This window comes from Canis lupus, chromosome 11 (genome assembly GCF_048164855.1).
Source record: "Canis lupus baileyi chromosome 11, mCanLup2.hap1, whole genome shotgun sequence".
NCBI lineage: Eukaryota > Metazoa > Chordata > Mammalia > Carnivora > Canidae > Canis > Canis lupus.
Genome location: NC_132848.1, coordinates 44,545,157 through 44,564,034, shown reverse-complemented (window position 1 = coordinate 44,564,034; position 18,878 = coordinate 44,545,157). Strand labels below are relative to the sequence as shown.

Genomic DNA, 18,878 nt, shown 5'->3' with positions numbered 1-18,878 from the left:
AATACCTCATTGCAGACAGCCTCGCCTTTGCTGTCCTCCCCGTTGCTCCCTTGCCATTTATTCAATAAACTTCTCTTTTGTTCTTAGGCGAATCCATGCCTCTGGCTTCCACAGATCATCGCCCCACATTTGGGGGCTCTGATCCAATCAGGAGACACCACCACATTTAGACACCACAAAAGAATCTGTGTGAAACTCGATTAAAATAGTAACTGTTTTGTAAATTCAAAGGTTTAGAAATTTGATCTTTCTGTAATTGTATTTTAATTGGCTGTTAGAATCCTCCTAAGTGAAACAAGATTTTTGATGGAAACAGCATATTCATTGTCCTAGAATTTTCTAGCTGGAAGCCATCGAAAGAGGGTGGAGTATAGCATGCTACTAAATTTAATTCAGCATTGCTTAAATCTTAGACATGTTCAGAATCTGGATAAACTCAGAAAACTCTTTATTGTGCAACATTTCTTTAAACCCACATAACAGCAGGGGAAGTTTAATTCCTAAGCTTTTGATTCATTTAATTCGCTCACTAAAAGGTTGTTTTGCAATCCTTTTTTGTTTCCAGAAAAACCATGACCTTTTTCTTTGGAAAACTGTAAAGTCTTGGCTCATGAGAAGCAGCTGAAATGCACCTTGGAATATACGAGTTTTGGAATGCTGCTACTGGACACATCTTCCTTTAGCACCTGCCTTCTGCACCACCACACCCCCTTCATCTTAAAATCTTCCAGTGGCTTTTCTTAGGACCAGCTTAGTCCAGCACAAATCTGACCCAAGGGACCCTCCAGCACTTTAGGGTTTGTGCCCCCTCGAGACTGGGGTCTTCTTCCTTGCTGCCCCCAGAGGAAGCATTCAGATCCTGTCTCTTTTTAAGGTAAAAAGACATGGGACAGAAGTGCAGCTAACAAATACTGGTGACTTAAAAAGAACACAAAGTTCATCTTAAAGGTGGTCTCTGGGAGGCCAGCAGTGACTGGCCTGACCCGGGAGGCTTGGCTGGGAAGAAGCTGGAAGAGCTTGCAAGGCTAGACTAAAACAGGAGAGCCCTAGCCAGGCTGATGATAACCGGTCCTTCAAACCAAATGGTTTTTATTATTTGTCTGTTCCACTTTTACTTAAAGCAGCACAGCCGAGAGGGACGTTTTGTCGATTCCCACTGGAGGGGTCATTTGCTTGAAATTTCACAACTTTTGAGATACAAGAAGATCCTAAATGTTTCGGAGAAAATAAGATCACAAAGGATGACACATAACACTCAGTAACCACACTGAAAGAAGATAATGGAGAAAGCCTTCAAAACGCTTCGGAGAAATTATTTTCAACCTGAAATTCCACACAGGTCAAAGTATTAATAAAATTTGAGGGTTGACAACTCTCAACTTCCCTGTCTTATGCCACTAAATGGTGTGCTCCTGGGAAGTAAGGGAGTTCATCAAGAATAAAGAAGACACGGGTCCATGAGAAGACAAGTGACCGTCTTACAATCCCTGGGTTGGTGACAACCAGTTATTAGGTCTCTCGGAAGCTCTATAATGATCCCTCTGGGCACGTCCTCAGGGGTCCATGTCACCTCTCACATGGGATCTAAGCTACTTGTCCAACCCAACTGCCAAGTGCTTCCTGAGATCCCTTGCCTTTTGTTCCCTCCCTACGTCTTCTCCCAGCCTTCATGCCCCAAGCAACAGCATGGGGGAAAGCCGCCATCCCATACTCCCTTACTCTGCCCTCATCTGCTTGCTTCCCGCTCCCCATCGCTCCAGTAGTCAAAGTTGCTAAAATCACTGATCCTCTCCTGTTTGGAGAACCTAGTGGGTACATCTCAGTTTTTGCTTTACTTGAATTCTGCAGCATTTAAAAAAAAAAAAGATTTCATTTATTCACGAGAGACAGAGAGAGAGGCAGAGGGAGAAGCTGGAAGGCCCGATGTGAGTCTGCAGAGGCAGACGCTCCGCCGCTGAGCCACCCAGCCCTCCCCCAACTCTGCAGCATTTAGAACTTGTTGACCACTCTGGCTTCCTTCTTTCTTAGAATATTTTCAAATAAAGTCCTTTGCTGCTGCTCTAATGACAGGTTGCTAGTGTCTTCCACCCCTGCCCCCACACCTCTCAATTGTAGTGAGTCCACGCTGGTCTTCTCTCGCCAAATCCTCGTGATTTTTACCTCCTTGCATCTATAAAACCCTTTTGCTTCTTTCTAATCCCGCTGCAACTGCCTTAGTTCGGGCCCTCCCGATCTTTCTACTAGTTTCCACCGCTACTATCTTGGCCCCCTGCTCTTCCTCTATTCTCCACAGTGTAGCTGAATTCTAAAACAAATCGGATCACGGCAGTGCCCTCCGGCTAATTTCAAGGATTCATCACTCTCACACTGCAGCTCTCGGCCTGGGAGGCCCTAGGACGCCGTCCCGCTTCAGGCCGTCCGCCGGCCTGGCCGCACCAGCCCTCCGCCCACCCTTCGGCGCAGCGCAAGCCCCCCGGCTCCCGCCCCCGCCCCCGCCCCCGCCGTGCCCGGGCCGGACGCGACCCTCGGGAGGCTCCACGGTCCAGGGCGGCGAGCGCTCGGGCAGCGGCGCATCCCCGCTCGGCGCGGGCACCACGAGGCCGCAGGTGTCTCCGACTTCCGTGGGGCCGCCGGGCAGCCGCGGCTGGGCGCGCCGCTTCAGCGGACGGTGGCCAATCGCTGAGAGAACAGGACAAACAAACAAGCGCCTTCTCCCCGGGCCCCGTTCCATCCGGCAGGGGGCCTGGCTCTTAATTCCTCCGAAGGTCTAGGGCAGGAGGCGAGAGACGCGGCCGCGCCCTCGCAGCTCGGAGGCGGGAACTAGGCGGCTAGAAGCCGGGGCCGAGAGCGCGGCGGAAGTGCGCAGCCGCGGCCCCGCCCCGGCCCCGCCCCCGAAGGGCGCTCGCTTTCCCCCGGGCGCGCGCCGCTGACGTCACAGCCCGGCCTCTCTCCGCTTTCCAGCGCCTCCAGGCGACCCGGAAGTTGTACTTGCGACGCCGCTTCCCCTCTCCCACAGTACCCCGCGCCCTTCCTTTCCAACTAGGGCCCTGCAGAGTGAGTATGGGCGCTGGGTCCCGGCCTCGGGAATCTGGTTCCATCCTCGCTCCGCGTTGTGCTGATCGGGGCAGCGAGCCTTCTCGTGGGCCGGCCCGGGACTCCGCGTTCCGGGGGCACGGGAATGCGCGCCGTTTAGGGCCTCCCGGAGCCTGGGAGGGAGACTGGCCGGGTTTAGGGGAGCCGAGCTGCCGGGGTTTCCGGGGCGGGAGCACTGAGGGGCGCGGAGGCTTTGGCCGCGGGGTAGCCTGCTTGGCTTTGCCCAGCCCTGGGGCTTCAGGTGCCGGGCCGAGCCCTCCGCCCCCGGAAGCGGCCCGAGGGTGGCCGCGTGAGGCCAGGCTCGGGAGGAGGGAGGACTTGGCCCGTGTCGGGCTCCCTCCGCTTGAGCTTCTTGTCGCTCGGTTTAGATGGCTCCCGCAAAGAAGGGTGGCGAGAAGAAGAAGGGCCGTTCTGCCATCAACGAGGTAGTGACCAGAGAATACACCATCAACATTCACAAACGTATCCATGGAGTGTGAGTATCCCCGCGGGCGGCCGGGTGCCGAACTCCGGGCTGTCGAGTGGTTCAAGGGCTAGGTGGTCTGGAAATTAGTCATTTCGTCTTCAGAAGCCCGGATCTGTATTCCATGGCCCCTGTGTAAGGCTTATAAGGTTTAAAGTATAACCCTCGGAGGTGAGTGGCTGGAAAAATGAGATTGATGAATGGCTTTGGGGAGAGCCAAGTGAGCCAAGGGAACTCGGTGGGGATAAAAACCATTTCACTCTGCTTTGCAATTGAGTCAGCCCGGGCGGGCTGAAGGGTAAAAGGTGTGTGTAGGAAGGAAAGCAAGCTTTTAAAAATGTCTCTTGGCTCCAGTAAAGCTAATCAGTTAGCTGAAAACTGTCTCCAGCTCAAGGTGTGAACACTTGGAAGAGATTACGTACCAATAGTGGTTGAGGGATGACACCAGAAGTGAGACTTAAAAAAAAAAAAAAAGGAGAATGTACCCGTGGAGTCACGGGCGTGTTTGTGTGAAGGACACGTGGCTGTTGTGGATGTGTGATGTACAAGAACATTGGGAATGGTTTTGAATGTTGTAGTTCTTGGGGTTATTTGTCTAGGGTTTGGTTTTTAGTTCTTAATCTGAATGTATTTTTCCCTCTTACTGCTGAGAATGGAGACCAAATCTTTTTCTTGAATACTGTTAATAAGAGTATTTTTTAAAAGAGATAATGTTTGTTAACTTTACAGTCTACATCTAGAAGCCAGCCTGTTTCCTCCCCCGACCCCCAACTGGTACATACGTAATTTTCCTCTTTGGCTTCATCACATCCTTGTAAGGAGAGAGAACGTAATGGTAAAGCTAAAAGAATGATTATTTCGGTTCAGTATCCATGGATTCAATTTGGAAAAACTTTTTCAAGTAGTTCTGCCAAGGTTCTAAACCAGATAATGATCCTCAAGTCTCAACTTGGACCTTCAGTAAATTTTCTTCGATTCTAAAGTTGACAAGATGTTTCAGTGGGCAGAAGACAGCAGAAGCAAATATAGAACTGAAATAAGTTGACTGTTTCTAGAGTTTCAGGCATTGAGATGACATTTTCACACTGATCTTTAAATAGAAAACAAAATGAAAAAAGCTGGAAGGTTGCTTGGCTTCTAAGTATTGTCTGCTTTCCGTGCTGTAGAGTCTGTCACCAATATTTCTCAAAGTAAAAATAAGACAGTGTTCTTCCATGGAGCCTGTTAATGCCTAAACACTAGCAGTCTAGCGCATCAGCTGGTCAGGCTAAAAATAGAACTTTAAAATCAAGACCAAATTTTAATTGAACCTCCTATAGACTTTGCATGGAGCCCCTTGTTTTGCTGCCTCCTGAATGTCCTGCTCTTGAGGACCAAGTGTCTAAAGTCAGAATTTTCGATATTAAGCTCCTCCAATTTAATAGAGGAAAGTGGTAGCTAAATTCTTGGACTGAGTCCAGTCCATGCCTTTTGGAAAAAACACCACCTTGTTAACTGGTTAAAGTAAAGACCCACACGAATTCTGGTCCCCTTAACCACCATTCTCTAAAATAGAGTATGACCGGCAACCTAGAAACCAGTAACCTGGAACCAGACTGGTTTAACTTTGCACCCTGGAAGTCCTGGACCAGGGCTGAGGGTGGCTGTGAGTAGATCTGTATGCTGGTGAAGAACTTTCGGGAAGGCCTAAGTGTATGGAAACAACTCTGGATTCTGGCTAATAGCACCTTCAAACTGTCAGTGGATAGAAGTGAAGTCCCCAGCATTGGACATTCTGTCCAAAGCCTCCTCAGCTAGAGAATCCAATAGAAATTGGCCCAGAGAAAAGTAATGAGACCTAGTCAGTTGGTAACCCTGCTTTCCATTTCCCAATTTTGTACGTATATACATCAAAGTTCATGTTTCTGTCTCCCTTTTTTAACTTTAAATTTGGGTAACTGAATGCACAACCTACTAATAGTAAATGCACATTCAGGTAAGGAATACCCTGTTGCTGTTCTTACATTGGATAGATTTTGAAATAGCAGTGGACTTAAAAGATGATGTGACAGGTGGGGAGGAGCGCTTGTAAACACTTGGAAATTTCTTTTTTCTTCTGGGAGGTCTGTATCAGAAAATGCTGGCAGTTCAGAAGTAAATGACCAAAACCACAAATCTCTCCTTATAGGATACCGGCACTCGTGTTCTAAGAGGATGTCCTCTCAGTTCTTGAGCAGCATCCAGTTCAGAATCAAAGTGACTTCTCTTGCTGGCATTCCATTTGAGGCCAGTCAGACCTCCTCTGCGTGGGGAGACCCTGATACCTGATGTAATGCAATACCGGGGGCCTGCAAGTCAGTAGAGACCCAGAAAGGAATTGGAAGAGTTGAAGAGATTTTTATTCTTTATTAGAGATTTTTTTGTTCTTTATTACCCTGGAATTCCAAGCCATGCCTTCTAAGCTTTTTAGTTGAGAGGAGATGATTACAGTTGAAGCAGACTGACATCTGTCTTTGAATATTCCTTTATTACTTGCCTGAAGTACACTTTTTTCACTGGTGATTGATGTGGTTACATTAATAATATGAATTCTTAAGGAAGAATGTTTATTTGGTTTGACAAATGGAATACAGTACTTCTTGGTTTTTTCATCTACTCTTTAAATCTGGACTCTTGGGATAGTCACTGTTCCAGAATTAATAGTGGGAGCCACTACAGAAAGATTGTGCATAAGTGGGGTTATTGCCATGCCATGGATTTCTCGTGTGATCTGTGATGCCATTGCAGTAATCTCTGAGTCTCTTTGAAGGCACTGTTTTGTTTTTTAAGATGTTATTTATTTGAGAGAGAGAAGGGAGGTGGGGAACAGACTTCCTGCTAAGCAGGGAGCCCAATGTGGGGATCATGATCTGAGCTGAAAGGCAGAGGCGACACTTAACCAACTAAGCCACCAGGCACCCGAAGGTAATGTTACCTCAGGAAAACTAATTTTATGAGGGATTTAAATGTGTAGTGGTACCCACATTGGGCCTGGTACTTCAGCACTGCATTCTCGCCAAGTGTGGGCCATGTTTGATGTCTCACCTGAGGTCTCTGAGATGACCTCTGGGTCAAAAATCCAGCCTTTGTGCATTAATGCTGTTTGGGAGTAACCACGTTTCCTTTCCTGATTTTGGGAGCATATCAAGCACTTAACTGTATTTGGCACATTCCTGGGCTCTTCAGATTGATCAGGAAATCGGGAGACCTATCTTCCTAGTTTACTTAGTAAAGGAATTTAGATACAAAGTGGTAAAAAGTGTCAAGTGTAAAGTCAGTCACTGGGTGGAAGGGCATGCTGTTTTAAAGACCACAGGTGGGACGCCTGGGTGGCTCAGGGGTTGAGTCGCCTGCCTTTGGCTCCGGGTGTGATTGCCAGGTCCTGGGATCAAGTACCACATCGGGCTTCCTGCATGGAGCCTACTTCTCTCTCTGCCTATGACTGCCTCTCTGTGTGTGTCTCATGAATAAATTAAAAATCTTAAAAAAAAGAAAAAGAAAGACCACACAGGTGATGGGACATTGAAAAGTGTAGGTGTGAAACAAGTTTTTCAGGCAATTTGTGCTTTGTTATAAAACCCCCAAATGAAGACCTGAATCTTGGCCAGTTCTCAGTCCTTCTTTGATATGTAACAATTGACAGTTAATTGTTCATTTTTCTTTGGAAATGTTTTCTATCATTCATTTAACGTTGAAGACCTGCAGGACTGTCTGTCTTCCGTCTATGCCTGGTAATAGCAATAGATCTTAAGGCCTCAAGCATCCAGCTACTATTATTTGTTTAGGCATCTCAGACTAAACATGGACACCAACCATACTTCTAGCTTTCGCTTCACCCCTAACTTTCCCATTTCTCATGTGGCTTTCCCTGTTTAAGTCATTGTCAAGTGAGCATGTTCTGTTGACTCTGCCTTCCACAGTCTGACCAATTGCACTGGTCCCAGCACCACTCTCTCACTTGATGGTTACAGGTAGCAGCAATCCCTGCTCCTTCCTTTACCCCCATGCACCTGGTCTGTTCTCAAACCCTCCGTCAGCATCCCATCTTTTTCAGATTAGAAGCCCAACTTCTTGGGCTGTGCCTTGGTGGCTCAGTGGTTTGAGAGTCTGTTTTTAGCTCAGGTCATAATCCCAGGGTCTTGGGATCGAGTCCTGCATCAGGCTCTGCACAGGGGGCAGAGCCTTCTCTGACCTCTGCCTATGTCTCTGCCTCTCCTGTGTGTCTCTCATGAATAAATAAATAAATAAAAATCTTCTTTAAAAAAAAAAAAAAGCGGGGGCAGGGCAGCCCAGGTGGCTCAGCGGTTTAGCGCTGCCTTCGGCCCAGGGCCTGATCCTGGAGACCTGGGATCAAGTCCCACATCAGGTTCCTTGCATGGAGCCTGCTTCTCCCTCTGCCTGTGTCTCTGCCTCTCATGAATAAATAAATAAAATCTTAAAATCTTAAAAAAAAAAAAAAAAAAAAAAAAAAACAGCAGCAGCCACTGCCCACCCTCTTGCTCTGATTCCACATGAGCTGGCCACTTTCTTAATCATACCAGGCATGTACCTTATTCAGGGTAGCTGGTTTTACTTTTTTTCCTTCTGCCTGAGTGCTTTTTTTCAGATAACGAAATGGCTGCTTTCGTGATCTACAAACATGATTCCCAGTATCTTCTTAGCCATCTTTCTTTCTTTCTTTTTTTTTTTTTTTTTTTTTTTACAGTTTTTATTTATTCATGAGACACACAGGCAGACACCTCACCAGAGGGAGAAGCAGGCTCCACGCGGGGAGCCCGATGCAAGACTTGGTCCCTGGACCCCAGGATCATGACCTGAGCCAAAGACAGACACTCAACCACTGAACCACCCAGGCATCCTTATTCTTGGCCATCTTATTTAAATCTACATTTCCTTTCCCAGTGTTCCTTCTCTCTTCCCAGCTTTATTTTTCTCTATAGTATCGGATACTCTCTCCCGTACTCCCATGTATCACCTACGTAACCTGCCTGAATAACAGGATTTTGTCTGTTGTACCTACTGCTATTTCAGGCACCTTTTATTTCTAGGTTGTGAAGTGAATTGAACTGAGCTTGCTTGATAGGTTCTAGAAATAGCAAGGGGGCTGGTGAGGGTAGAGCAAAGGGAACGGGATACAGTAAAAAGAGGCAGAGTGGGGTGGGAAGGCAGTCATTTGTAAGTATGTGAAGTCACTAAAGGTTTTAGAGCAGAATTAAGTCACTCTAGCATGCTGTGTGTTAACTTTTATTGGATTTCATAAAATTCACTCCATCTTAACAAAAGTGGAGCACCTATTATGTGCCAGTCCCTGCACTGGATTACAGAGGTGAATAGTTGACCTGGCCCGTTCTTAGTCTTGGGTGGTGGGCAACTTTTTACACCTGGGTCTCCACCCCTGCCGTGCCCCGCCCCAGAAATGGCCTTCACTTATCCAAATGCTTAACCATTTCATTTCAGCCTGTACTAAAGTTTTGCTTTTTCATGTTTTTAACTAAAAAAAAAAAGAAATTCAAATGAATTTATATACCTTCATGTAAGCAACAGGTTAATAGTATTTAACTCAGAGTTGGAACAGATATGAGTTAATGACCATGCCTGATACATGCCAGGAACTCCGCAGAATTAATCGTTGTCAATAGAAAATGTGTACAATTTTAGGTCTACCCTTTTTCTTTAAGCCAAGACCAAATTAATAGCGAACGTTTGAATTAGTACTGATCTCCAAAAACCTGCTGTGCTTAAGATAGGCCAATCTAGGGATCCCTGGGTGGCGCAGCGGTTTGGCGCCTGCCCTTGGCCCAGGGCGTGATCCTGGAGACCCGGGATCGAATCCCACATCAGGCTCCCGGTGCATGGAGCCTGCTTCTCCCTCTGCCTGTGTCTCTGCCTCTCTCTCTCTCTCTGTGACTGTCATAAATAAATAAATAAATAAAGGCCAATCTATATTTGATCTGAAGACATATTTATAGTGTGTATATTTTCTAGTCAAGCATATCCTATCATTAGGATCATATACAGAGCTCTTATCCCACATTACTGAAAGTGGAGTGTATTTTCTGTGTCCCCAATATTCATACTAGTTGCTGGGCATTACACAATGGGGGAAAGAGGAATAGAATATTCCTTCCTTAGGGTTTGGTTTAGATTTTGTTCTGTGAAAATAGGATAGCGTGTTATACATTTCACTTAACTCTGTGCTTATTTAATTCATTTATTTACTTTGACTCTCAGGGGTTTCAAGAAGCGTGCCCCTCGGGCACTCAAAGAGATCCGGAAATTTGCCATGAAGGAGATGGGAACTCCAGATGTGCGCATTGACACCAGGCTCAACAAAGCTGTCTGGGCCAAAGGAATAAGGTGCTAAAGTTACTTATGCTATAAACTTTTTTTTATAAAACTTTTATAATTACACTAGCTTAACCAACTCTGCACCGTCTGTGTGAGTTCGGTAATTAGCTAACGCGTATGGAAGGAATTCCTTAAAATGTGGTAATTACTCAAAGGGTGGGATGGCATTTGCAGGGAAGTCCTTTGTGGATTTGAATGGAGACCTAGATGATGGATCCAGCACTGTGAGGGTTGGGTAAGAGCATTGCATGAAGAGAGAACAAATCTGGGTATGAGGGGATCCCTGGGTGGCGCAGCGGTTTGGCGCCTGCCTTTGGCCCAGGGCGCGATCCTGGAGACCTGGGATCGAATCCCATGTCAGGCTCCCGGTGCATGGAGCCTGCTTCTCCCTCTGCCTGTGTCTCTGCCTCTGTGTGTGTGTGTGTGTGTGTGTGTGTGACTATCATAAATAAATAAAAATTTAAAAAAAAATCTGGGTATGAGCTGGGAACAGGTTGGTGAAGGTGGAGTAGAATAAGTACCTTGAACAGTGAATGAGAACAGAGGGTTAGGAAGGGGATAGACCGTATGGTATCTTGTAGATCATGGCGAAGAGGCTGAATTTATCTCCAGACGTAATGGGAAATCATTGGCACAGTGGTTTTCAAGAGTAGGCAGTTTTACCCAACCTCCCCAGGGTGGGGGTGGGGGGAGCGTTTTTGATGTCACTGCTGGGGGTTGCCACAGGTCAAAGGCTCTGCTGCACATCCCACAGCGCACAAGGCAGCACCCCTACAACACTTATCCAGCCCAGTTGTCAATAGTGTCAAGGTTGAAAAGCCCTGCTTATAAGCAGGAGGATAAGTTTTGCTGTGGAGGATGGTGTATGATTCCTGGAATAGACCTAGGTAATGAGGATGCTGGAGCAGGGGGAGGAGGCTGTCTGCATCTGGTATTTCAGCCCTGCAGTGCTGGCATTGAGCATTCTGATAGAGGAGATATATCTGATAAAGGAGTGGCCAACAAGATTCCTTAAGAGGGTAAGCGGGGGCAGGGAGTGTTGTCACAAAAGCCAAGAGGAGTGCTGAATTTTGGAATGCTTTGTGTCCTCAGACCAATAAAAGGAGATAGGCAACTGTAATGTTGCTGTGCTTGGGTGAGAGGAGAGGCTTATGTGCATGAAGTAGAGAAACTGAAGAGGCACTAGTCTTCTGTGTTCAACATAGCCTGCAGAGTGATGTTTCTGCAAATTTACATTGAACAGACAAATCCTATAACCGAGATGTAGGTGTTGGTAATAGGAGGCAAAAGACCTAGCTAGCATATTTGGGGCCGTGTTTCTGTGTTGGTTGAGTATCCGTGGTTGCGGCCTGCTGAGACATACACAGCCTGAGATTGTAGCATTTAATGCCCACCTCTGGGTATGTATATGTTCCAGGAAACTGATAAGTACCTGTCGTGCCTGATCAGAATCAAATAAAGGACAAAGCATATTACAGATATGGGGATAGGAGGTGTCCATACTGTTGGTGGCTATTTTCTTGATAGGAGGCTTTGGCTTTAGCAGCACGTTTATATTTTTCTTAGGAATGTTCCATACCGTATCCGTGTGCGGTTGTCCAGAAAACGTAACGAGGATGAAGATTCACCAAACAAGCTCTACACGCTGGTTACCTACGTACCTGTCACCACTTTCAAAAGTAAGTTTTACTCCATCCTACAAAGCTATTGGGAGTAGAAAAGCATCCTTAGCCTCTTTTAGAACTTGAATTCCTCTATCCCAGCAAATACTTAGATGCCCAGCATCCTTATAATTGGAAAAGGTAACGGACATAGTAAACCTTTGTGTCATGGTGTGGGAAAATGGAGGAAGATACAAAACAGGTCCCTATCTCATTGTAAAAAGGTCATGGGATACTAGCCTAAACCCTTCCAGTAAAGGTATTTGGAATGCTAAGTATGAGGTGTATGGAGGTTGACTGGCTGTCCCTTCTTTTGCAGATCTACAGACTGTTAATGTGGATGAGAACTAATCGCTGATTGTCAAATAAAGGTATAAAACTGCTCCATGTTTTGGGTTTCCTTTTCTAGTAATTTACAGTTGACTCCCAATAGCATGAAGGTTAGAAGTCCTGATTCCTACAGCCTCAACTATCCAAAACTTAATAGCCTGACCCATAAAGTAAGCTAGAGAAGAAATGTTATTGAATCACCTTGCTCTTATAAAAAAAAAAAAAAAAAATCCACATGTAAGTGGACCTATGCAGTACAAGAGTCAATTATAATCTTTATGCAGTTCCCAATTATATAGGATCTTTTGGAGAGCTTCTCCTAAATGGCATGCCTGTGCCCCTTCTCCCCAGCCCTTAGGGTTTCTGAGTATTTGGGTAGAATCTAAGCAGGTTCTTCTAAAGGTGATTTGGAAGTACAGCCTGGCCTGGGAAAAAACCTTTTAGGTATCTGGGATGTTGGAAGTATACTGTTAATTCTAAGGAACATTTTTCTGGAGACTAGCATATAGAACTCAATTGCCATCAGCCACTTTTCACATTGAACAAAATATAAATGATGCGATTGATAGATTTAATGAAATAAATACAGTAGTACGTCTTAAGCTTCTGTTTATATCTGTAATGTTTGTCAAAAGGTATAGAATAGCCTAATGACTGGTTTTGGTAATCAGATTATCAGTTTACATGGAACTGAAGCTCAGATTTAAAAAACTAAATTCAGGCTGAAAGCAAGGTGTCACAGCAACTAGATTTATCAATGTTTATGCCCCTGACATACTGAATGTTGCTATAAAGAAGTCCCTCTTTTTGAAGCCCTAGGGGTGATGGTAGTAGTACACAGCACAGTGGGGGTTGAGGACCACCTACTATATATTGCACTATTCGCTGAGAACATACGGGGGAAGGGGGTAGTGGTAAGAGATACCTTTAGACACAAGTAAGTATAAGCTATAAACAAGGACCAAGTCAATACAAAAATTTCTTATTAAAAAACTTGGAGGCCAACATTGAAAGCATGGTTTGTACACAACATTTTTGGAAGAACAAAGTGAATACAACCAAATATATTAAAATGGTTTCAATTACCAGCATTGAAACAAAATTAGTGCAAAAAAAGCCAAATACAATTGCACAGATAGTGGCTCTTGGATCTTGAAAGTGAACTTGACTTGTGACCTCTCCCATTATCCAAGTGAAAAAGGAGAGCTTCGGCTTTTGTCTGTGGTTGAATATGATACATTGGCTCTTCTGTTCCATCTGAGACAAAATCATACTAGCATCATAGCAGAAGTGCCCTGAAATTTCAGCAAATCTGATAAAAGTGAGATTGCAAGTCACAGCATCAAGGAAACTAATGTATGGATACCCTAGAGCACTGGTGATATCCAACTATTCTCTTCAAGAATAAATAGAAATGCTTGAGGGTTGCATCAATTCCCCTGGCCACAGCTGTGGCTATCAGGTTGCTTACCCAGATACTCAGCTTATAAAATAGACTCAAAATGAATTAGACTAAAATCTGGATTTTAGGGTTGACGACCCACAAAACTGGTCCGTGCTTTGGTATGGCAGACTGCTCCACAAACTGCTCTCTTGCTACAGGTTACTCAACTGGAGTTCAGGCTGTGATGGGCGGCTCATTTCAAAAGTTTTGAGACTGTACTGATTGATCTTGGCATTTTCAAGTTTGGATTTAATGTCCAGTGGCTTTTCAAAAAAGTTTACTAATGACTGTTCAGTCAGAAGTGAAGCTAAAATATGTTCAAGGGAGACAGTCCAGTCCCCTTCTGCCTCTTGAGGAAATGTCTGGGGATCTTGGGTAATTTTCCCAGGGTTGTTGTCTGCAAAAACAGAGTCCTGCTCTGGAGAAAGAGCTGAAGCCCGCAGCTCCTCTCCACATTCCTGGGAGCAGCTTCCAGAGCTGCTACTTCGCTGCCCCACTTCCCCAATCTGCAGCAGCAGAGTGGTTACTGTGGCGATGGCTTGATACAAATCATTTTCTTCTGGATCTTCATGGAACATACTATACAAAGTTTTACAGAACTGGATAAATTCTCTCTGGAATTAAAAGAAGTATACATAAAGCATAACCAGGATGGAAGTATACTGCATTTTTTTTAAACTTAATACTAAGTTCTTAGAGAAGACCACATAGTACTCGGAAGCAAATTATAAAAAAAGGTAATTTGCCCTTCTACTCTGAGAACGTAGTACTAGCTAGTTACTCCAGAGAATGTCACCACACACTTAGAAGTGTGCAGTTTGTCAACACAGCTATTCGGAAAGGTGCACCCTAGAGCACATACACACCCTTTTAATCTAGCAGATCAACTTGTAGAAATGGATCCAAAAGCTATTGAGATTTGTTTATAATGTTTCATCTAGAATTTACAATAGAAAAAAAGAAACAGCTTATGATTAAACAAAATTATGGTTTGTTCATCTGATGAAATACAACAAGTAACTTAAACGCTGTAAAATAAAATGGATACCTGATTTTTCAAATTATATCCACACTGCTGCTCAAATGGAGAATCCATATGTAATCTGATGAAAGACACTTCCAGTGAGGTTTATCTACATGATCACTCTAGGAACAGGGACGTGGTTGAGAAGTAATGTGGGAGAGCTGTCCCTGATTTTGAAGTATATGAAAGCAAGGTGTAAAGACAGCCTCCTTTGTTTTATAGTTAAAATTGATGTCACATATATCAGAATGTCAGTACTGGCAGCTCTGGGTGATGAGATTTGACTTTTTTTAATTGAGGTATAATTGACCAACAGCATTGATATGTAACTATATTCAAGAGATAGAATGAAAATTTGAAAGCCAACTCCTCAACAAAGTAGAGCAACACTTTTGAAGTATTTCAGAAAGTGTGAATCCCACATATTCCGTAATCAAAAAAAGACCAAGAAACACCATGCTAAATTCCTCTCTTGAAGGCTCACAGTACACATCAGAACCAAAAATAAAATGCCTTAATAATAAAGGAACTCAAAGCCTACATTTCCCAAACTTTGGGAGGAATCTTTTTTCAAATAAAAAACTAACCCCATCGTGGCACTTCAGTGTATTCTAGATACTGCCCAAAAGTTTTGAAGAGCCCTATCAGTACTGTATATTATATAGCCAGTGTAATCTTTAAGAAACCAAAAAGAAAACAGTAATCCCTTCTAAGTGCCCCCTACCTCACCCCAAGTGCTGTAACTCTAGGAAACAAATCTTATTGGCAACCTAGGTGAATGAGCAGGACATAAAAACTTGAAAAATATGTGGCACAGCCTCCTGTTGTGAAGAGTTTAGAATATCTAGTGTATCTGGATGGATCACAATTTAAATATTTCCCTTTTAATCACAATGTTCAGCTCCTGGAAGTTACCAGATCCTTTGATTTAGCTTTGGAGATTGAGAAGCCCCAGCTTAACTCTACACATCATTTGGCAAAACAGTTAACTGCACAGAATAAGATCCATACCTGGCTCATTTTGGGCAACTCTTTCTCAGTTTTATCTTTGTCTTTGGTTAAATCCTTAATCATCTGCTTTAGCTGTTTCTGATAATCAATTGCATCACCTGGAGACAGGAAATAATACATATTTGAGGCTAAAATTCAGTGAAAGCAAAAAGGAACATCTGTAGAACTGGGTGGTGAGGAAGGAATTCCACCAAGCAAATTCCACACACAAACTGAAAACAGATTACCCTGGAGAGTTTGTTCTGTAACTGACCACAAATGGAGCGTGGTGGCTGGGTGCTTCTTGCTACAAGAGAATCCCTGAAACCTTAGCCAAGAGGAGTAAACATGGTGGTAGGGTCAAGGGGCAGTCACCCTGTACCTGCAACTTGAAAGGTTTTTAGCATCTGAAAGCAGCGAGCCGTTGATTCACCAGAGGGAGGGACTAGGTTAACTTCACTTCCAAGAGCTATGAAATCCTGCTAGAAGATAATGAAAAGAGGTACCTACCATTTGACTTCCCAAAAACCAGGGGTCTTGACGTTGACAACAGTGGATTCTTTAATGGTGACTGGCTATCTCGATCATTTTCAGTGAGTGCTTAAAAAAAAAAAAAAGAACAAATTATTCCATCTTAACCCAAGCTGACAGTAATTTAGCTTTTTATGTAAGAAAGGACTAAAGGCTAAGCCAGCAGCCTGTGAACGGCAGAGTGCAGGGACTGTGAACCCAGGTGAACACCAAGCACTACCTGGATACAAAGAGTAAAAGAAAATATCTTACCAGGTAATGCCTTTTTCCTGATTTATGTAGGCAGTGTTTTAATTAATGGATACAAATTCATAGGATGTTGCTGATACTGATCTGGAAAAATGTATGTAGTAAAATCCTTTTCTAAAACTTAAAATACATGTATGTATATACATATAAATTCTAGAAATGTATAAGTTTCTGGATTGGGGATTATTTTCAACCTCAATGGCAATTTTTTTCCTATGGTGAGCACATACTGCTATACTTTCTAAATTTCTAACAAAAATTGAAGAAAACTACTGAGCCCAAAGCATTTTATCATTACAAGTTTTCTGGAGTATACAAAAATACAGTCATACCAGAACCTTTATTTTATTGCTGAAAATATAAAATGGCAGAGCCCCTTTGAAAAACAGTCTGGCAATTCGTCAAAAAGTTAAACACAGGGATCCCTGGGTGGCGCAGCGGTTTGGCGTCTGCCTTTGGCCCAGGGCGCGATCCTGGAGACCCGGGATCGAATCCCACATCGGGCTCCCGGTGCATGGAGCCTGCTTCTCCCTCTGCCTGTGTCTCTGTGCCTCTCTCTCTCTCTGTGACTATCATAAATAAATTAAAAAAAAAAAAAAAAAAAAGTTAAACACAGTTACAATCCACTCTTACGAAAGGAAAGGAAAACATACCCACTCAAACTTGTACACAAGCATTGTTCATGAGAGCCAAGAAGAAGTGGTAACCCAAGTGTTCAACTGATGAATGGATTAGGCCATACCCATCAAATGGACTGTCAAATTCAGTTATAAAAGGAATACAAATACGCCTAAGACATGCCACACATGGATGACCCCTGAGCATGAGGAAAGCAGCAAGACACAAAATGTACATTTCATCATTCCATTTATATGAAATATCCAAAGTAGGCCATTCTATAAAGACAGAAAACAGGGCAAAATGAATGGATTGGGAGCAAAAGCCAAAGGGTATGGACCTTTTTAGGGTGATGAAAATTTCTAAAATTGTAATGGCTGTGTAATTGGAGATTTTAAAAATCATGGGATTGTTTTACATACATTTTAAATGAATGTACTAGGATACGTGAAGTGTATATCAAAAAGCTCTTACAAATAACAATTACAAAGGATTATGGACACAAGATCTTAAATATTTGCTAGTAAACCACTCAGAGGATAAATTAAAGGCAAAGGCAAAACTCAGTTGTAATCCAACAAACATCCCCAAGGTGGCACCAAAGCTTTGATAAGCTATCCTCCTTCCTACTTAGGAGAATGGTTTCCCGTGTTTAGGGGGTAGGAATTGTTTGGGGTTTTTCTGTAACTGATACTGTCATTTTTCCCACATTGTACAAAAATTCTACAGTGGCACATGTGAGCATCCACTCATTGAATAGGAGGAAATTTATAAACCCTGGATGGTCCTTGGGGCAGTCATAATGGAACAGATTTTTTAGGTAATAGCTGCTACATGTTAAGAAAATACTGGGTCCCTATGCCTCAGAGAGATGAAATGTATACACGGGTCACTAACAAAATGCTCTAACAGAAGAACCAGTACAACCAAATGTCATGGGAGCATAGAGAAGAATGGTTAATTCAAAGGAAAGGCACGTGTCCAGAAAGGAGACAGGTCAAAAATCAACAGTGACAAGGAGCTAGAAAGGCCAACCAACCACACAGCAGCATACTTTCCAACTTTTTTGCAATCTGGCATGCAAAAACCACCACCCAGACTGGATACTAGGGGACAGTGAAAGAGGCTTGGAGCTCATTGAAAAAACTCATTCAGAATGTTACCAGATATTTATGGTCAGAAATATAAGATACAATGCATTAAGAGAAAGAAAATGTTATTTATAGGCAACCTTTTAATGTACTTTTCGACCTTTCTAAATGAGGTATCTGAACTTTCATAAATGTAACTTTTTACATTCTGATAGATGTATAATTTGTAATTCGACTACAAATGAATTAAGAGACATTTCTATTAAGTTTTCATTGTGTCTCACTTTGAGTACTGCACAAGTTAACATCTCTTGAAGGACTTATATTTGCTATCTCAAACTTGTTTTAATGTGGTATCACTTCATCGCTTCAATAAATGCCACCAACAGGAAAGTCTCTTCTCTATTCAAGGGCTTTGATTAGTTGGTGTGCATAGGTTTCATTCTCTATCATCACCACCACCACTGCTATCTTTGTCACTCTCTAAATGGGATTCTCGTGGAGAGGAAAAGCCAGTTCTGGGTCTTATCTCTGGTAGAAGAGTATACACACTGCTTTCAACACAATTTGGCCTTCAGATACAGATGAGACACTATAGTCATCAAAATAATACCATTCATTCTATTTTTTCTTGCAAAAGCAGAATAGTGCCTTCCTACCCTTCCACAGTGGTTGAAACCAATCAAATTACAGTATTTAGGTTAATAGGAATTCAATATATCCAAATTTTTTATAGGAAAACCAACTAAAAGTATCCAACTTGAGTCTCTGATATCTACTCTAAGAAAATCACTTGAGATGTAACAAGTACTGGATGCGGGGGCGGGGATCAAATCCATTTTCCTGGTGGCTTCTTAGCAATTTGGGTAATACCAGGGATCTTCAACACTCAGCTCTTCTAAAATGTTCAGTGCAATATTACAATTTCACAGAAGTCTTTGGGAGGTGTGTAGTATTCTACACTTCTCATATTTTTCAAAATCCTCTTTTGCATCTTCAACTCCAATCTGAAGAACAG

The 18,878-nt window shown here is 43.4% G+C and overlaps 2 protein-coding genes across 5 annotated transcripts in view; one reads left to right on the top strand and one right to left on the bottom strand.

Moving 5' to 3' along the window:
* Window positions 1-2,894: 2,894 nt before the first annotated feature.
* Window positions 2,895-18,878, top strand: part of RPL31 (ribosomal protein L31) — a 29,814-nt gene continuing 13,830 nt past the window's right edge. For 2 of the 3 annotated variants that reach the window (XM_072844499.1, XM_072844498.1), the window contains exons 1-5: window positions 2,920-3,054; window positions 3,462-3,568; window positions 9,806-9,931; window positions 11,489-11,601; window positions 11,903-11,954. In XM_072844499.1, the coding sequence (XP_072700600.1) occupies window positions 3,462-3,568; window positions 9,806-9,931; window positions 11,489-11,601; window positions 11,903-11,934 (378 nt within the window). In that variant the 5' untranslated portion in view covers window positions 2,920-3,054 and the 3' untranslated portion in view covers window positions 11,935-11,954. Of the gene's footprint in view, window positions 3,055-3,461; window positions 3,569-9,805; window positions 9,932-11,488; window positions 11,602-11,902; window positions 11,955-13,515; window positions 13,749-18,878 lie in introns of those variants that run through there. The other variant, XM_072844500.1, reaches the window with a different exon arrangement.
* TBC1D8 (TBC1 domain family member 8) overlaps window positions 12,880-18,878 on the bottom strand; it is a 112,851-nt gene continuing 106,852 nt past the window's right edge. For both annotated transcript variants that reach the window (XM_072844493.1, XM_072844494.1), the window contains exons 18-20: window positions 15,882-15,971; window positions 15,393-15,490; window positions 12,880-13,971 (exon numbers count right to left, since the gene is read on the bottom strand). In XM_072844493.1, the coding sequence (XP_072700594.1) occupies window positions 13,510-13,971; window positions 15,393-15,490; window positions 15,882-15,971 (650 nt within the window). In that variant the 3' untranslated portion in view covers window positions 12,880-13,509. The remainder of the gene's footprint in view (window positions 13,972-15,392; window positions 15,491-15,881; window positions 15,972-18,878) is intronic.